The sequence below is a fragment of the Desmodus rotundus genome, chromosome 8 (assembly GCF_022682495.2).
Source record: "Desmodus rotundus isolate HL8 chromosome 8, HLdesRot8A.1, whole genome shotgun sequence".
Taxonomy (NCBI): domain Eukaryota; kingdom Metazoa; phylum Chordata; class Mammalia; order Chiroptera; family Phyllostomidae; genus Desmodus; species Desmodus rotundus.
The window spans coordinates 114,608,283-114,627,246 of NC_071394.1; the positions used below are offsets into that span (position 1 = coordinate 114,608,283).

Consider the following 18,964-nt stretch of genomic DNA (forward strand, 5'->3'; position numbering starts at 1 on the left):
GCCAAGATATGGAAGCAGCCCAGGTGTCCATCAGTAGACGAGTGGATAAAACAACTATGGGACATTTACACAACGGAATACTCCTCAGCAGTAAAAAAGAGGAAAATTTTACCCTTTGTGACAGTATGGATGGACCTGAGAACATCATGATAAGTGAAGTAGAGAGCAGGATGACAGCTAAGGTGGGGAAGGTTAGGGGGTGGAAGGATCGAGCAAAAAGGAAAAAGGACTCATGGGTATGGACAACAGTGCGGTGATTGCAGGGGCGCAGTATAAGACTACATGGTAATGGGAAAACATATAATAAATATAAAATGCAAGTGAAAAAAATAAAAACAAAAGTAAAAAAAGTTCTAAACTCAGAACTTGAGAGTCTGTAGAACTTTGATATCCAGAAAGGTTGCTTTTCCTGAACCCCTGGTCACTTTAAGTTGAAAGTCACTTCAGTGACGTTCTTGTGACGGCTCTGGATCTTTGGTTTCGCTGAAGTGCAGTGGGGCCAGCTGCTGTTGAAATTTATCATCTCATTAAGTAAGAAGGTACATTTTGATTCAGAGAAGAAAAAAACCCTTAGTATCTTTTTTAAGGCCCCAAATTTAAAGGACACTTGGAATTCATGTTAATGTGATTCATTGCAAGGATTCTTTCAGTTTGAATTCTCTATTCATACAAAAGGACAAACTCATTAAGTTCTCAAAGGTCTCCAAGGAGGATGGTGATAATTGACTACTAAGCTGTGGCATTTCCATGTTTTTAATAGAAGCTGAGAATGAAGAAAAATTGACCCTTTTGACATCACTTATCTAAATAATTGCTTATGAAAAATGATTATGGTTGTAGACCTTGGAGCAGAGGAATTCTCAGCTTCCAGAAAGCCTAGGGAAAAATACTAAGTGTCAGCAGGCCTCTTCCACCTGCCCCATTCCTGCCTCTTCTATTGGTCTAATTTCATGATTTTATACTCCTTTTGTATTGACCCTAGAGATCTTTGTCTGGAATAGTCGACATTGAAAGTGGGAAAACCGATGACTATGCTTGTGCACCTATGCGTACAAAAATGTCTGGAAGGGTGTTTACCCACCCAGATGTTAACCATGGATGTCCCCTGGGACATGGGGTCACAGGCCGTTTTTCATGTCTACACCTGAGGTCGGGTCACCTGAAGTGGAGAAGGAGTGCTCTCTTTGTCCCTGGCTTTCCTTTGGCCTCACTCTTGGGTCATTGTCTCCTGTGTGCTTACAGGCAGCGTATACATAGGTCTTCCTTGGTGCTTGTGGGTGGGGGTTTGGAGGAGAGAGGGAGGGGAAGGTGGGCATGCAAAAACCAATGGTGGGCAGGGGGTTTGCTATCCCTGGCAGAATACTTTACACTAGACAGTGGGTTCCCGCACTTAATGACCTTTTTGATTCTGCTTTTCAATATGTTTTATGGTAAGTTTTAAAATTACCCTTGTAATGAAACTTCAAATTAAAAAAATTGCAATAAAAATTTTGTTGACTTCTGAGAATAAGTCATTAGAATCCCAAGGGATACTTGGGTTCAAGTTAAGAATATACTTTCTTTGAGACTCTGGGGCCATTAGTTTTATTTTTATGTACCAGGGACACTGTAATTTTCAGAATTGTGCTACCACCTGCTACCCGCTCCAACCCCTATTTTCCTGTCAGTGTGAGATGTAGTTGTGCATTTTTTTTGTTGCAGGGAGAGAGTTTAATTTCATCTCTGGAAAAAGAGAAGCCTGCACTTGGATGTGAAAGGAAGGGATTCCTATGGATGATGAGGTTGATTGCAATTGAAATGTTTTTTTTTTTGACAAGCCGGATGTCATCAATCCTTATAGACATGTGATTTGTAATCACTCTATTGGAGGATAAATTTGCACCAGCACATTTTCAGTCTTGCTTGTGATTCATAGTAAGTTAGACTGGTCAGCATCTGATCATGCCCACTTTCGATGGGCATTCCAAATAAGCCATCATCCTGGCTCCAAAGAAGCACGAGGCGCCGTGCAGAAGGAGCTGCATGCTTCCAGCAGAACCTCATGATACAAATGCCCCACCCCGGCTCTCGTAAGGCACCCGTCCTTCCTTAGTATACTTCTCAGTCTCCAGGTATCTTCCCGCAGTGGACAACCATGGCTTTCCCTAACACCAATTAAACTAAATACTGTAGCAGAGGGATTAATTCTTTACTTTTTTTTTTAAGTTCTGTTTTTCTCTAACCTATGAATTGTTGGAAAAGCCTCTTAAACTGCCTTCTGGTTGTGTTTTTTTTGCTATATCATTACTCAAGCCAAGCTGATTAAGACTAATTTTGGTCAAAATGAATTCGTGTCTGGGCAAACAATCAACACGCCGAGTCTCAACCAGAGGGAATTAAACCGAGATTCATGTTAGGATGGACATTCTTAATAATTACCGCAGCATGCGACAGAATCTGATGAAGCGGTGGCAACGTAATGTTCCCGGTTTGTCACACTACCCTAGAATTCATTTGCTGTATTTTTTCTTACTTTAGAGTTGCTCTTTGATTCTGGCACATCCTCCTCCCTGGTAATGGTTTCAGATCAGCCTGTCTGATTCACGACTGCACAGAGAACGTTTTCTCCGGAGCTTGTAGGACGATTGTTGAAAACATGGAGAGGCAGACGGTAGACTTTATTTTCCTGGCTCATCTGCTTTTGCAGAGACTGATTATACATCCTAAGTAAGTGGCGCAAGAAGTTACATTTAATTCCGGTTCATCTCACATGCTTCCTTGTGGAGAACCTAAAATACAACACCAGTAAGAGCTTAAAACCTGTGTGGGGAGTGGGCCCCTGAAGACATGGCCACGACCTTGGGCTGGAGCAGATCTACGAGGCCATTTGCTTTGATGCTTCTAAGCTTCTTACTACCTCGTTGCCAGATAAGAGTTTAGCCTTCTCTTGAACACCTTGAGTGATAGGGAACTCTCTGTCTCCTCTTTAGACAGTTTAACTGTGACATAATTCTTCCTTCTTTTGAGCTGATACTGACTTCTGATTAATTTCCACTTATTAATCCCAGCTATGCTCTTTGGTAGCAACACAGCACCAATGGATTTCCTCTCTACTTGGAAGGTATCTCAGATGTGAGCTAGAATACCATCTCGTCTCCCACAGGCCAAATGCTCCCAATTCTGTGACTCATTCCCATATGAAGTGGCCTGGGTCCTGGTTCATAGTCCTCTGACTTGGAGGAACTCAGAAGAGACAGAAGTAGTTTAGTTTAAACCTGTTTAAGCCACTTACGTGACACAGATGAGTCGAACACAAACAGGCCCATATTCCTCATTTCATGACCATTTAAATCATCCACCTGTAATGACCCTTCTCCTGTTTGGTTTTATTTTGTCTCTCCATCTCTGTCACAGAGACAGTGAGTCTGATGCCCTTGGTCAGGTCTGAATCCATGTAAAATATATGGTGTTCTTTGTATGTGCGTGTAGTTTACAAAAATGGTGTTACAGGTCTTGTTTTGTTTCTTACGTGTTCCAGCACTCAGGTCTAGTTCAAAGTGTCTGATGCTGCAGTGATTTCTGTGGTAGGTAGCCCCCACCCCGGGGTTCTTTTCTGCTTCCCTAGTCTCGACTCAACTCCCTGAAGCTGCAGAGTCCGTGGTGCTAGGATGACTGTGCCTGTGGTCTGTGTGAGTTTGGGAGTGTTCCCAGGAATGGGATCCTGGTTAAATGGGTTCACTGGCTGTAGGAAGGGTGGACTGAACCAGCCTTCACTGTCATTAGCAGGAGATGAAGTGCTCATCTTCTAACGACCTTGACGCTTGGCATTTTCTGTCTGCCTGACTTGTGAATGGAAGATAGTGTCAATTCCCCTATTTCTGATTGCTAGTGAGGTGGGGGAATCTCTTTACATACTCGTTGGCCATTTGGGCTTCTCCTCTGTGAATATTCTGTTTTTCTGCTATATTTCATGTCTTTTTCTTGTTGATTTGGAAAAGCTATCTACATATTTCCGACATTAACCCGTGAGCGTTTCAGACATTGCACATATTGTATGAATTTTTTCTCTAATACATCTGGCTTTGGTTGCTGATATTTGGTTTAAGACTTTTGCTGTCTTCTTTCAATTGTGGGCAGGAATACCAGTTGGGGAAGAGAGCTTGCTTTCTTATTGCTTTCCTGTGGAAAATTCCACAAGGACCTTCAATTTACTAATTTTTCGCATGTTTATGTGCAGCCTTATGTAAATGTATCTGCCAGATGTCAGCTTGAGTCCTCTCTTCAGAGCTGGGTGAAATTGCTGCGAAAAGCTCATCTCTCAATTTGCCGTTACCAAATAAAGTAACCCCGAGAATTCTATAAATTCTTGGATTCTTATATTATCAAGATCCCCTTTACTTTGGCCCTCTCCTGTTCCGTATCAACACACTATCTGAATGTCCCCTTGTCATTTGTTTCTGTAAGAAATTAATCTGCAGCATGCATTTGCCGATTTTAAGTTGGTATCTAAACTTCAGGGGGTTATAGCATGGTGTCATGCTTTGAAACTTAACTTCTGTCACCTTGTTTTCTTTTTTCCATTTATTATATTAGATATTATTTTAAAATTATTTTATTGTTCAATTACAGTTGTCTGCATTTACCCCTCACCATTCCCCTCCAGCCACCCCACCTCCCTCCCTTGCTTCCCCCCTACCCCCCGGTTTTGTCCATGTGTCCTTTATAGTAGTTCCTGAAAACCCATCCCCTCTTCCCCTCATCATTCCCTCCCACCTCCCCTCTGGTTACTGTCAGATTGTTCTTAATGTCAATGTCTCTGATTCTATTTTGCTTGCTTGTTTGTTTTGTTGATTAGGTTCCAATTAAAGGTTAGATCATATGGTATTTGTCTTTCACTGCCTGGCTTATTTCACTTAGCATAATGTTCTCCAGATCCATCCATGCTGTTGCGAAGGGTAGGAGTTCCTTTTTTCTCTCTGCTGCATAGAATTCCATTGTGGAAATGTACCACAGTTTTTTGATCCACTCGTTTGCTGATGGGCACTTAGGTTGCTTCCAGTACTTGGCTATTGTAAATTGTGCTGCTACGAACATTGGGGTGCATAGGTTCTTTTGGATTGGTGTTTCAGGGTTCTTAGGGTATAATCCCAGCAGTGGAATTGCCAGGTCAAAGGACAGTTGCATTTTTAGTTTTCTGAGGGAATTACATACTGTTTTCCACAGTGGCTGCACCAGTCTGCATTCCCACCAACACTCTGCATTCCCACCAACACTCCTCACTTCCCCATCTTCATTGCTATAAATTCTTTTCCTCCATTATGCTGAGCAATTTGGCTCTCCCCAAATTGAACTATTCAGACCCCCAAATGCTTAGCAAAACTTAACAAAATGTTCTCTTATTAGATTGACACCTCTAGAAGCCAGCTGGGTTGGAAACAGGCCCTCCAAAGAGAAATTCCTCTCTAATATTGCCAAACTAGTAAGTGGTTTTGCAATAGATACAACCTAATGAGAGATGAGGTGGCCTATTTTTCAGGATGTACTTTTTTTTTTTTTTTTGCATTAGGGTAGGTGAGCCTTTTTGGAAGGGGAAATGGTAAACGTAAACCAGAGCAGAGCTGCCTTTTCTCTTTCTATGGGGACTGAGGCTTCATGCTGGTTTTATTAGTACAGGTTATAAAAAGAACATGGATCTTGGAACCTGATGTGCTCTAATGCTTGTCATCTGTGTGATGTTGGGTGAGTTGCGTATGCACACTCATCCTGTCCTTTGACAAACGAGGGTGCTAACACCTACTTGATAGGTTTGTTTGGAGGGTTAGAGGTAACACAGAGGGCCCAGTACGATTCCTGCCGTAGAGCACTTGATCTTTACATGCTGGGCCATTGTATACTCCAGTGTGACAGTGGACTTTTGGAGGGCGTCACCTACACCTGGCACATCCTTTGGCATGGCTGCTGGGCCTCTTGAGTGACAAGTAACTGATGAGTGGTATTTTTGTCAAAGTGCTGCAGTTTTCTGAAATTTTTATTTGGATTCTCACAAAGCAGCTTATTTAGCAATTGATGATCCTTGATGGTCTTGGGTTCTTCTTCTTTTGACATAATTTATTGTCACAGACTCTATTTGGCTTTGACTTTAGGTGGTAGAAAGAAACCCTGAGTTCTCTCTTTAAGGCTAGTAGTACACATAGGGAAAGTGATAAAATCACTAGACTTCAGATACACCTGAATATCTGTGACGAATACGGCTGCAGCATCTCTCTAAGACTCAGGGTAAAACGGAAGAGTGTTTTTCATACTCTGTATCCATTAGAATGTGGGGGTACAAGCAGCTGCCTCCCTTGCTGCAATTAGAGTTATGTGAAAAGTAAAAGAAAGTAAAGAGGATGTTATCAGTCTGTCCTGAAAGATGTGTTCTTTACAACTTCGTCTGACTTCAATGTTGATATGCATTGTTTCTAAACATGTTTGCACCAAAGTGAGGTTTTGAATGGAAAATCAAATTTCTGTTGGCTTGTACAAAATTTTCAGCTCGATATTTGTATAGAAAAAAATTTTCCCTTCCCCTGACTGGTGTGGCTCAGTGGATTGGGCATGATGCCGGAAACCGAGCCAGTTCGATTCCCAGTCAGGGCGCAAGCTTGGGTTTCATGCTGGCCCCAGGCTGGGGTGTGTGAGGGGCAAAGAATCAATGTTTCTCTCACACATCAATGTTTCTCTCCCTCTTTCTCCCTCCCTTTCCCTCTCTGTAAAAATAAGTATAAATAAAATCTTTTTTTTAAAAAAAGAAAGAAATGTGCCCTTGAAATGAGCCATCTGTAAGAAAATCGCATCCAGTGTAATTAGATGACTAGTCTATTTAGTTTTTTTAGCTACTGCACGATGATGTAGCCAAGTGGACAATCAATTTACATGAACAGTTTGTATGCAATTAAAAGTCCCTATAATATGCAAACTCATGACACAGTGAAATATAGGTTTGGTTCTTTGTTGAGCTTGTGATTCTCTTTGGCATTTGAGAGCCTGTGACCTTTCTCCATGTAATCAGAAGAACTTGTTGGTTGGAGGAACCACTCCATCGAATCATGACACATCCTCTAAAATCCTTTAAAGTGACTGAGGGTCACTTGTCTCACCCAAATTTGCCACTTGGTGTGTAGCTAGTCTAGGTGGACTCTGTCCAGCTGTGGGCTTGGAGACTGACTTTCCCCTCTTGAAGGGCTTGCTTTTCCTGCTGAAGCGTGGGATATCGCAGGACCTCCTCTGTGTGAGGCAGGCACCACCCGGAAGTGGAGGGGAGTTAACCTCAGGTTTGATAATGGGAAGTGAGGACTAGTAGATGAAGTCTTGTGAATTATCCTGAGGTACCATATTCTTCTGGCTCCTCAGAAGATGGTCTTGCGTGACTGAGTTCTCAGTTGTGCTTAGTGTGGCCAGCTCAGCAACGCACGCTTGTGTTTACTCTCTTTCTTCCTCTGCCTCATCCTCTTTCTCTTCCACTCTTGTTTCCTTGGGGGCTACTGTCCCTAAGAAAGCTGTAGCACATAAGCTCTGCTTTTTGAGGAAACCCAGGCTAAGACAGCTCTCTTCCTTTTGTATGACATGCAGGCCACAGCGTTTTGCTGGCGCAGACTTCATTATGATTCCATCACTGTATGGGATAAATGTACTCTACCTTTCAGAGTATAACATGGAATATTTTTTTTTGCCAAGTAGCCCATGGATCCTAGAGCTATCCTCTCAAAGGGTATCTGTAACCCTCTACATTTCAGTAGTTCTAGTTTGTTTGTTTGAACAATATTTAATGTCAGAATTTGTGTACATGAACCTAATGAAAATTCCACTTATTTACAAAGCAAAGTGCCCTGAGTAGCTAAATATGAAACCAAGAGGAGCTGTCATCTCGAGGTGGGATGCCAACTAAATTTATCCTCTGGCTTCCGTTCATTCTAGATTATTAGAATTGTCCAGGTTTGTGACATAATACCAGCTCCATAACCCAAATCAAGCCATTAGATATCACTTTAGCTTTGGGTTAGCTTTGTTGTGTATAGAAGTTAAGACCTATTCCTAACTGGAATATAGGTGTAAAAAAACTCTCCAACAGAAAATAAATAAAATGATTTCCTGGGGAAGGGAAATGAGTTCATTAGGTTGGAGTTGAGAATTACATAATGTACAAAAGAGATAAATATACAAGTTATACACAGTCTTTCGAAAATGGAATGGGAGGACTCAGAAAAATAGTACTTGGAACTGATTCAGCCCAAGGAAATAATAAATGCTTGCTCCATCTTACCTGGACTTGCCTCTTTCAGGAACCAAGTAGGATGTAATCAGACACTTTCTTTGGAAAGTCTTTGGTTCATGTCCTGGTCAAATTATGCTCAGCATCCTCTGTGTAAAGGAGACCCCATTACCGTACTGAAAATATATGTGCTTTCAGATTTAACTTTTGGTGTGACATTTGTTGCTTTTGCTTGCTTGCTGTTCCTCCCCACTTCTTAGAGTAGCAAAATTTAGAATTTTCTTTGAGGAATCATCCCTGCCCCAGTTCTTAGTCCAGATGGGGCTGATTATTCCCTCTTTTCCCCCACTCAGTTCCAGGATTAAAGAAGACTGACTTCAGAGCTAATTAGCAAATCTATCTTCCTTAGGACAGTGATTGGCTTGGGAATGGGCACATGACCTCAATTTGGGCCAATGAGGAGCAGGCCCACGATTTTTACTGGAACTGTGGGGTAAAGAAACTCTCCACTGGTTTGAAGCATAAGGCTAATCTTAGTGCTCTGGGGGCCACCATAAGGTAAAAGGCTGTGTGAGTGTGAAGTTTACATGAGGAAAAGTCCTGCAGAGGAAAAGAGACACCTCCTGACAATGCGGGGTGATATGCAGCCATTCCTGAAGTTGCCTACCCCTGGACATTCCAGATATTGTAGTCAATAAATTCCCTTCAGTCTTAAGCTATATTGACTTATGTCATTGTCCATCATCACAGAAAGAGTCCTAACAAGAGTTCAGGGCAATGGGGATTAAGATAAATGTTGACAGCTGATAGTAGTATCATGCCATTAATAATATTTTGAAACATTCTGAGATAAGAAGATGGATATATCCTTTGAGCTGCAAAAATTTGTCTTCCTTCCTCATTCCATCTCTGTGGCCTTCCCCCATGAGACTTTTACTTCTCTCTTTCCTGCCCCACCCCCCATACCCTCATCCCAAGGAAATTGGCTTCTTCCAGTGGATGATTCTGAAACAAATGCCTCACGTCACTGTTTCCCTTCCTACGGCAGCAGCTGACGTGAGAAGAGCAGGCAGCACTGTGCCTATTTAGAAAGTAACAGTTAAAGAAAGAGACAGGAAAGTACATCTGTTATGAGCTTTTTCTTTTTTCTTTTTTAGAATTGAAGCTTATGACTTTATCTACGCCCACTATATTCATAATTACAATTTAATGTCTGCATACAAAAGCTATGTAAAAATCCATTTTTCCCAAATATACAAATTTTCTTTTTGGACAGTTTAAAACATTTTGATCACAGATTTCAACAGTTTTAGGCTGAAAAAAATATTACTAATTTAGCAATATCACTTAACACTGTTTGCAAAACACAGGTCTTCCGATGACTGTAAATCTTTTCCTATTCTGTAGCAATTTTATAATTGTCAGGGCATGAAAACATGATGGGGGGAAATATGTGCTTTCTCTGAAGAAAGCATAGATGTCTAATTTGGCTCTATAATTGAAGGAGAACGTGAAGTTAACTAGGAAAACCAAAAGAAAAACAGGGCAACGTCGGCTCATTCCTGCCCTGGTATCTTCGATATCAACAGTACATGTGTAATTGAATAAAGGGTCTCTTTTCTCTTACATTGTGCTCTGTAATTTGCTTGAGTATTGTCTGAGTCCTGAGGAGGACAAATTTGTATTTGATTGTCTTGTGCATAAGGTGGGTCAGCTTTAACTGTGCAACAGAAAGCCACAAACAGCGTTTTACCTGCACGATATCGCTCTTGAAGGCGGCGTTAATTAAGGAACGTGGAGACACACTAGAAATGCACTCTTTTTGCATTTGCAAACATTTGTACAACACAGTAAAAATTCTGTGATAAGGCCAAACCTTTTTTCCCCCTAGTCTGTTTTTTTTTTTTTTTTTTGCATGTGTTTTTAATGTCTTTTTTTTTTTTAAAGATTAAAGTAAAACATTTCAATTGTAAAAAATACACACCGGGCAAATCCTTACCTGGATAATAAATATCTACATCACAGTACAATAAAATTTCTTCTCTATAAAATTTAAATATGGATTATAGTCTATCACTATCAAAAGAAACACTATGCTACTATTTCCATATTATTAAAATAACAGGAAAAATTACGAGCTTATTTTAGAACCTGAAGCCGTAGCCTTTGGAAAGGGCAAAGAGATTCAAATGTCTGTAAGCACTCTCCTTTTGAAGAGGAAATGTGGCTTGGTTAGTCACTTAAATTCAGTTCATGAAAAAGGTTTAGCCTTACAAATGCTGGCTACATTTCAAAAACCATAAGACTGATTTCATAATTTATGACTCATGCAGCAAAAGGTCAATATGACACGAACAGGTTAGAGTTTCACAGAAGAAAAATGTATCACTGACAATGACATGCCTTGAGGGCGCTCAGCAGTTCCATGGAGGCTGAGTTTGGGGGGGCTTAGTGTTGAGGAGGGGCCAAGGCTTGCACACCTGTTCACGGAAGAGCCACAAGAATGGCGTCGCTGGAGCCGAGCCGAGCCTGGGGGTCGACCCTGATGACAATGACAGCGCTGCAGACCAAAGAGGTGTCACCCGGACACAGGTGAGGGAGACATCACTGGGCTGAGGCAGCAACTCGGCAAGTGCGTCACTGGGGACGGGGGCTCGCTGGGCTAGGAAAAGCTCGAAGGCGGCACGTGGTGTATTGAGCAGAATCATGAAGAAGAAAAGATCTTACTTTTCTCACTATTTCTGAAAATACTGCACGTCTATGTTGAAGAGCAAAGTACACTTGAGGGTAACACACACACACACACACACACACACACACACACACACACGCTCACACACACCATTCATCCCCGAAAGCTAAGTAATTTATAAATAAGAATCCCAGTTGTACAGGTGTGTTCTCCTCCACTGGGATGTCTCCCCACTGTGCGGGGTTTCAGTCCAGTCCACATGTGATCTGACAGTCCCGACAATATTTTAAAAAATGTTAAAAAAAAATCCAGAGCAAATCCCTCCTAATCGAGTTGTATGAGATGGAGTCTTGAGATGTACTAGGTTCCTCAATCAGTCACAGAAGAAATGAGTCTCTTGGACCACTCCCGTCATAATCCTTTGGTTCCTATAACCTTTCCTTTCAACCTGAAGTACTTTAAGGCTTGTCCTCCTCAGCATCAACAAGATTTTTGGATTAGTGGTTTGCCTGTTGGAGGCAATCATTTCAGAAGCTGAGGATCAAACATAAATTTACTGGATTCCTGTAGACACAGTGTACCATTTGGCCAATGCCCAGGCATGGTTAATTCACAAAGCGGTCCAATTTTATTTCAGATCAGGCTTCATCCTTATATTTGAATGTGGGTGTGTCTAAAGTAAGGGGGAATCTCTGTCAAACAAATCGAGGAGGCTTTCTTGGGAAGGCTTGATGCCCAAGGAGTCTGTGAACCTCCCAGTACCCCGCCTGCTTGCCTCCACGCATTCCCTTCTGAGGGCAATCTCGCCCCGCACCGCAAAGCTTCTCAGAGTTATGCAGGAGCTAGGAGGTGACCGCAGGGTTATGTTTCAAAGGGAGTCAACAGAGGGAGCTGAGATGTTAACACAGCAAAGACTTAAGCTAGAGGCTGCCCAGAGAGCAAAAAAACCCAAAAAACTCTGTAGATAAAGCCAAAGCAGCTAGTCTGCCCCTGGACTTCATGTTTATACTTTTAATCTCTTCCTCTACTTTTTCTCTGTGATTAGCAAATTCCACAGTGATGTTCTTGTTTCCCTTCCCCAGAAGCCAATGTAATTGCTTTAGTGCATTAAACGTATACTTTTCCTCTCAGATTATTTCTGGTCATACTTGGGATTTTCGATGCTGTGCTGTTCCTCTTCTGTTTCCAAGGCTGTTCTGCCTTTCTGACAGAACAAAATTCTTATTTTGAAGCAATACCAAATACATTTTCCGTATCTGTTGAGGGCCACAATTTTTGTCTAATAAAGGTAGAAATTTGAATATGAGAGAAGCCATCAAAAGAACCAGAATTTTCTCCCCTGAAATTAGTAGTGTATTAAGGATAGGAAGGAGTTCAGAGTTTATGACGTATTCACCATGACCCAGTGTGAGAAGCCAAGACCAGACCAACCAAGGTCACAGAACTACTGGTTGACAGAGCACAAACGGGAACTCAGGGACCCTGACTTCTGGACCAGTTTTTTAAAAAAAAATTAGCCTACTTGGTTTTCACAGTGACTTTCATTCCTCTGTTTTTAGGCAAATCTTGCTGATATGGCTTATTTTCCCCAATATTTCCAGGATAAGGCAGTCCAAGGCAGGCTAAGGAACCGTGTATCTACTACGCCAGTGAAGAAGGAGATACATTCAATTGCATGGGTACATTCTTTGCCCGTTTTCTGAAGCTGAAGTGATGAGGCATCACCATTTGTCTTCTGGGTACAAGCTGCTCCACCGTTTGTCCTCAGGGAGGTGGGCTGGGTGGGGAAGATGAAGGAGGGGCCACGGTCGTGGTCCGTGGGCATTTTCTGTTGAATCTCTCTCAGGGCAGTGCTACAGGAGGGACGGAGAGGGTCCGCTGCTGGACCAGCCTTTGTTCAGCGATAGTCAAGCCACAGAGTCAGAGGGAAAAGGAGACAAGGAAACATTGGTGAACAGAGAAAAGAGCTTGAGGATCCAAGACCAGAAGGAAGCATCGTCCTGCCATCAGTAGTACGTGCAGGGGCCTCTCAGACCACTGCATTTCCTTCCACTTAGAATCTAACTGCACTAATCTCCCCTCAGAATTCCTTCCCCAGGCTCAAATTTCAGCTCATTTTCTCTCCTTGATTGGGAGATATAATCCATAGGGAGATCTGTTGTCAGCTCAGCGAAAGTGCAATCAGGATAAATACCTTCAGGAGTTTGGTTGATGATGGATCAGATGTCATTGAAAAATGACGACACTCTGTAAATAGGCTTAATTTCTATGGAAATTTTCTCTGAGCCATCACTGTAAAGAAGCCTTTCCACTGTGAGGTAATGCTGTGGGGATTTTTGGAAACTGTTGAATCACTGACATTGATCAAGATTTCTAAATTCTTTGGGCTCTCAGAAGAAAATGTTTTTCCTGGTTGGTCTCAGTCAAGTGCCTGCACATCTTTGAGTGACACCTTGTATAACTTGAATTAAATCATAGGGTTGTAAGAATTCCAGTGAAAGAACAACTGATTTGGGGGAACAAATATTTCTGTACATTCCAAGTTATGCTGCTAGGAGAGAATGGAGAGTGCTGGAGACAGCATGCTCTAGAATAAACAAAAATCTGTTCAGACCTTTCCTTGGAAATCTGAAAGCCACATCTAACTAAGGGTGGTCTGCGTCCTGCTAACTCGAGCCTTGCAAACATCAGAATTGGACCAAGACGACCACACAGTCTTGGTTTTAAGGCTTCTTTAGTCTTCTGCTGTGCCATTTTGCTTGCTTGAGTCTCTGACCAGGGACAGATGGGAGCTGGTGATGGCTTGGTGCTGGTGAATTAATGATGGTCCCCACCCCACCTCCATAGCTGTAAAACCTTCAAAGCATTCACATCAAAGGACTGGAGAACAAAACGCAATAGTGACAAGTACCCGCCTTCAAGGGGCAATTTCATCCATGTCTATGCCAAGGCCTATCTCCCTTTCCCCCTAAGCGATCCCTCCCAACACAAAGAAACAAAGGAACGAACAGAAAAGATCTAGGCAATGGAATGAAATGACACCCAGTAGTGCTGTAGGAATTATGAGAACGAAGTCAGCCAGTCTAATCCTCAAACACTTCCAGGAACAATGGGGGGAAGAGTTCCGTGGGACATTCCACCTTCATGTGCAGGAAGCGGCTGGCGTGGCAGGCTCCGATCATCCGCAGGTCTGTCACCTTCATCAGGAGTTTTGGCCAGAAGTGTGTCACGTGGTGTTTTCGGTAATTGATATAGTGTTCAAAGGCCAGCAGGAAACTATCTTGGTATTTTTCTATTCTCTCAACACAGGCGAGGCCTGGCCGGTCTGAGGGGACAAAAGAAGATGGATGTTACTTCAGAGGGTGGAAGGAGAGCGCCCGCTTTGTGGGTCAAGCCCTTTTAGGTGAAAGGGGGCAGATCTGGCCCGTTTCAGCTCCTAGGAGTGAGCACGGGAACCACGTGAACTCTGGGGCCTAGGGCACCAAGATACCAGGGTGTGGCATCGTTTCTATGAAGGGGCCCAGTGCTTTGCTCAGAATAATGTCTCTGGTTTAGACAGTCACCACTGTGGGTGTGAATGGCAGTAGCTTCCTTGTATGGTCTAGAAGGAGAAGGCTCACCTGGAGAGCTGACATACCCAGCATAATGAGGGATGATTTTGAGTTTGCATTGGCTCCCCGGCTGAAAGAGGAGGACCAGCATGGACATGCATAGTCAGGACATGTGAAAAGACATTGAGGACATCGCAGGAACGCTGGATGCCCAAAGAATGTTGGACATTAAGAAAGTCCCGTGAAGACAAAGAAGTCCAGTTTTAGTGGTTTGCCAGGCCTGTCATGAACCGTTCCTTCCCTTCCCTTAAACTTAGGAAAATTTTTACCTGTAGCAGCCTGTGTTGGTGGTGCTGTGGGGAATTAAAATGGAAAAGAAAGCGGTGGGCGTGAGCTCTGCTGGAGTTGCCCCGTGCAGAGAAGAGTGACAGAGGGGAGGTGGAGTGAAAGGAGACCATGACCACCTGAGGACCAGGGATGTACCCCAAGTCTTGGGGGGCACCACTGGTCTTCCCACTGCTGTGGGAGGGGACTCAAAGCAGTTTCCAGAAAATGAGAGAAGTCACAAGAAGGCTGTATGACTGTGGAATATCCTGGCTGCAAATACCTGAATTATACAAGTGATTTATAAGATGAATTCCTCATATAGCTCCAGGAAGCCTACCACTCCCTACCCAGGTCTCCTCAGTTCGCTCTTTGTCGCTCTGATCATAGAATTTCACACTCTGAGCATCCAGGGATTGAAGTATCTGTGTTAGTAAAAATCTATATAAGGTTCTGCTTAATCCGAAAAGAAAGATCAGGGCTAATGGCTCCATCCACACTTCTGAGTCTAAAAATACTAATATATGGGCTTTGGAATCCCCTATTTAGCTCGAATCACAATTTGTGCATTTTATTTATCTATTTATTCACTTTTCCTTCGTATTTGACGTTGCTGCTCTGTGGACCTACTCCCTCCCTCTCTCTCCCACTCCCCTGTCTTCTCTCTTTCTTCGATGTGCCAGAAGAATTTTCCACAGGATCTGTTAACTTTGGATTCAAATAGAAAATCAACACAATATTGCTCTGATGTATTCCTTTAAAGGGAAACAACAACCTGGGTTTTGTGGCATCGGACTCTGTCCTTGATGAGTGATAAAGATAACGTGGTCATATCAATGATGTAGAGAGAATGAAAAGACATTTTGATGATGCCCAAGTTGAACTGAAAATGTTTATAAAAAGAGAAACATTTTTAAAGGTGAAAGACTTTTTAACAACCTAAGACAAAATTTCTCAAAGATAGGTCAGATCATTTCCATTTTAGCTCTCTGCTTATCACTGGAGAGGCAAGGAACCTAGCAGTGACGGCTCTTAAAAAAAATCTTTGAAGAAAAGGCTTAGGATTTTGTGTAACTGAAACGCCAAACAAAACAATGGTACTTAGAAGACAATTCTGGGGGGAACTGGAGCTTCAGGGTAACAATGTGTAGCTGTCGTTTGCCAAATGTAAAGTGTTTTGTAATATTTTTCTGGTCCTGGCAGCGTTAATGAAAAGTGCCCAGATCATTTCAGGTGGGAAGATTTTAAAGTTATTAAGTTATAATTATTTTAAAGATTTTAAAGTCACATGGCTGTTAGGCAGGCAGAATTGGAAAGAGTCAGTCCGTTAGGTGTTTGACAGAGTTTGGAGTCACATTCACAGTTTCAGCCATTTCCACCTACTCCCCTTGTCTACCTCGGTTGGCTTATTTCTGTAAGCTGTTAGATTGACTCACTAGAGAGGAAGCTTCATATTAGTCAGTAAATAAAAATCCATCTGCCATAAATAGAAGATAACCACAAAAGTGGGTGCATGGCACAAACCTTTATTACATTTGAGCTGAAAGTTCTTGTGGAAAACGCTCCCTGAGATCTCCTTTCTCTGTCTTAAAAAGGGAGGTTAGCAAGTGTCAGGTGTTAAAGACCGAATAGCATCAAACTCAGTCCCTCTTGGTGCCTTATTTAGCAGATACAACCAGGAAGAAAACTGTAAAAAAAAAAATAGCTTTCTCACTGTGATTCTGCATTATTTAAAACTCTCTTTGTACCACTAAAATCTCAGCTAAAAAATTACTTTGAATCCTCCCTCTAGGAATATAATTCCACTCATATAGCTCAATTTCTTTATTTTAAAGGACCCTGAAGCCCAGAGAAGCTGGAGGTTCATTCAAGGTCACATAGGGAGGTCTTGGAAAAGCTGTAAGTCTTATTTCTACTGAAGCACTTAGGGCCCCAGCTTCTTGCTGGCTGTTGACTGGAGACTGCTGTTGACTGCAGAGCTTTCCCAACATGGCCAAGAACTTCATCAAGCCAGCAAGGAGAGTCTCCAGAGCACGTCGGCTACCAAAGAGGAGTCTTATATAACCTAATGCAGTGTGACCACTGGGAATGGCACCAAATTTGCCATATCCTACTGGTTAGAAGCAAGTCTCGGGTTCTGCACACACTCAACAGGAGGCGCTCATACAGGGTGTGAATATCAGAAGGTGGGGAACATGGGGGATTACCTAGAGCCTGCCCACCACAGAGTATGAGAGGATTGATTATGCTATTCTATCTACTTATATTTATTTTTGAAATTTTCCATAACAAAAACAATTATTTCTCTTAAAAAAAAGTGTACCATACCTAAATTTTCTATAGCAAATAAATTTCTAGATCAGCTTAAACAAAAGGATCTCCACTGAGTTAACCAGGGAGCATCAACTCTATATAGGATTCTCATTGTGCTTGTGACTGATATTTTACCATCTATTCACTGTTTACCCAATAAACGCTGGTCGAGGTGCACAATTAGACATGTATCTGTCATCAAAAAATAGTCCAGAAGGACAGATGGACAAGTCAAGCAGACAGGTGGAGTGTGGAATGGCAAATGCTGAGACACAGCTAAACTCTGGGTACTCTCAAAATGTAGGTGATGACTCAGAAACCACCTCCTATTTAAAGACTAGCTCTCCATAGAGAATCTGATGTATTTTGCATTTTTTATTTATCATGACATATCCCTGAAGAAAAAGGTATCAGCATTATTATTCACTCTTCACCCATGAGGTCTTGATAATGAGTGACAACAGGTTAAAGATGGCTTTGCCATTGCTCCCAGGTGGCCTCTGAATCAGGGCTGGCGCTGGAACCAGTTTGGACAGATATTGTGGAATGAGGCAGAAGTGAAGCTCTATGACTTAAGACTGGGCCTTAAGACATCTGCACCTTCTGCTTTTGTGTTCTTGGAACTCTCCTCGGAGTCCACCAGCCTCGGAAGAAGTTCACTACCTGCCAGGGGAGAAGCTGCATAGAGAGAGAGGCTCGAAGCTATATTTGATGTTTCAGCCCCAACCCCAGCCACCTGGGATGTTTTAAGCCACTCAGTTTTGGGATGGTATGCTATATAGCAATAAATCACCGTAACTTAAGTTGTAGCTAAGCCATGGACAAATCTAGCCTTCACTCATGGTTTCCTCATCCAGAACTTGACACAGAATGGTGTGGTCACTCATTTCCATCCTGTGTCACAAAACAAGAATGGGGCAGGTTTGGCCAGCTCCCACAAGGCAGGTGGGGTAGGGTCCACTGAAGGTGGACCATTTCATAGAGTCTTGTAAATGGCTCCTTCAATTCTCTTCCACTACACTGGGCAGCTTCAAAAAGCATAGACATCTGACACCCTGCTTCAGTTTCCAGTCCGTGGGCAAACTCCCAGTTGCTCCCTGGAGAGTGAGCTATCATTCTGAGGCTAAAGAGGGATTAAAAACTCATCAGGTGATGGGAATTAGCACCAGACAAGCAAAACAACCTTTGACACCCAGTAAGGAGCCTGGGCACACTCACCTGAAGACATCAGCAGGACAGCCTGAAGGAGAGCTACTTCAGTGTCATCCAGGTTGAAAGAAGACAGCGACATGCCCAGGTCAAAGATGGCGTCTGACACTACCCCGAGACCCCCGTTTTTCAGCTGGCCCCGTGTCACTGCCATCTCCCCATTCAGGGTTAAAGTCTCACTTTCTGGGTCATAGCGCACAGCAGCGCGAAGGGACATGATCTCCATGCAGCAGCCTTTGAGGAGGATGATCTGGTCTTCACATGGCAGCTGAAAAGAACCAGCCCACATCAGCAAATAACAGGGGACAAGGCCAGTCAGACACAATGGACGGTATCTTAACTAATGGCTCCCTGGAATGGACGATAGTCCTGAACTCTTTGGGCCTGCACTCTTGGTGGCTTTTCCCTCCCTACTTGGCTCCACTCTTTCAACAGCCATTGTTTCTACTCCAAGTTCAAGTTTGTATTTCTTTTGTGACAGATCTCCAACTAGTATTACAGTCACATGTGAAACTGCTACTAGCCCCAGACTCTGGAGTTTGTATTATAACCCAACTAACTGCTTGAGAGCTGGGTTTATGTTAAATTTGCCAACACTTTTGTCTTATATATAGCTCCAATAATCAACAGATGACTTTACTGTTT

At 42.7% G+C, this 18,964-nt stretch overlaps 1 protein-coding gene across 14 annotated transcripts in view; it reads right to left on the minus strand.

Moving 5' to 3' along the window:
* Positions 1-9,354: 9,354 nt before the first annotated feature.
* Positions 9,355-18,964, minus strand: part of THRB (thyroid hormone receptor beta) — a 330,035-nt gene continuing 320,425 nt past the window's right edge. For all 14 annotated transcript variants that reach the window (XM_024565713.4, XM_024565711.4, XM_053930446.2 and 11 more), the window contains 2 exons: positions 18,329-18,587; positions 9,355-14,247 (listed from right to left, as the gene is read on the minus strand). In XM_024565713.4, coding sequence (XP_024421481.1) covers positions 14,006-14,247; positions 18,329-18,587 — 501 coding nt within the window. In that variant the 3' untranslated portion in view covers positions 9,355-14,005. The remainder of the gene's footprint in view (positions 14,248-18,328; positions 18,588-18,964) is intronic.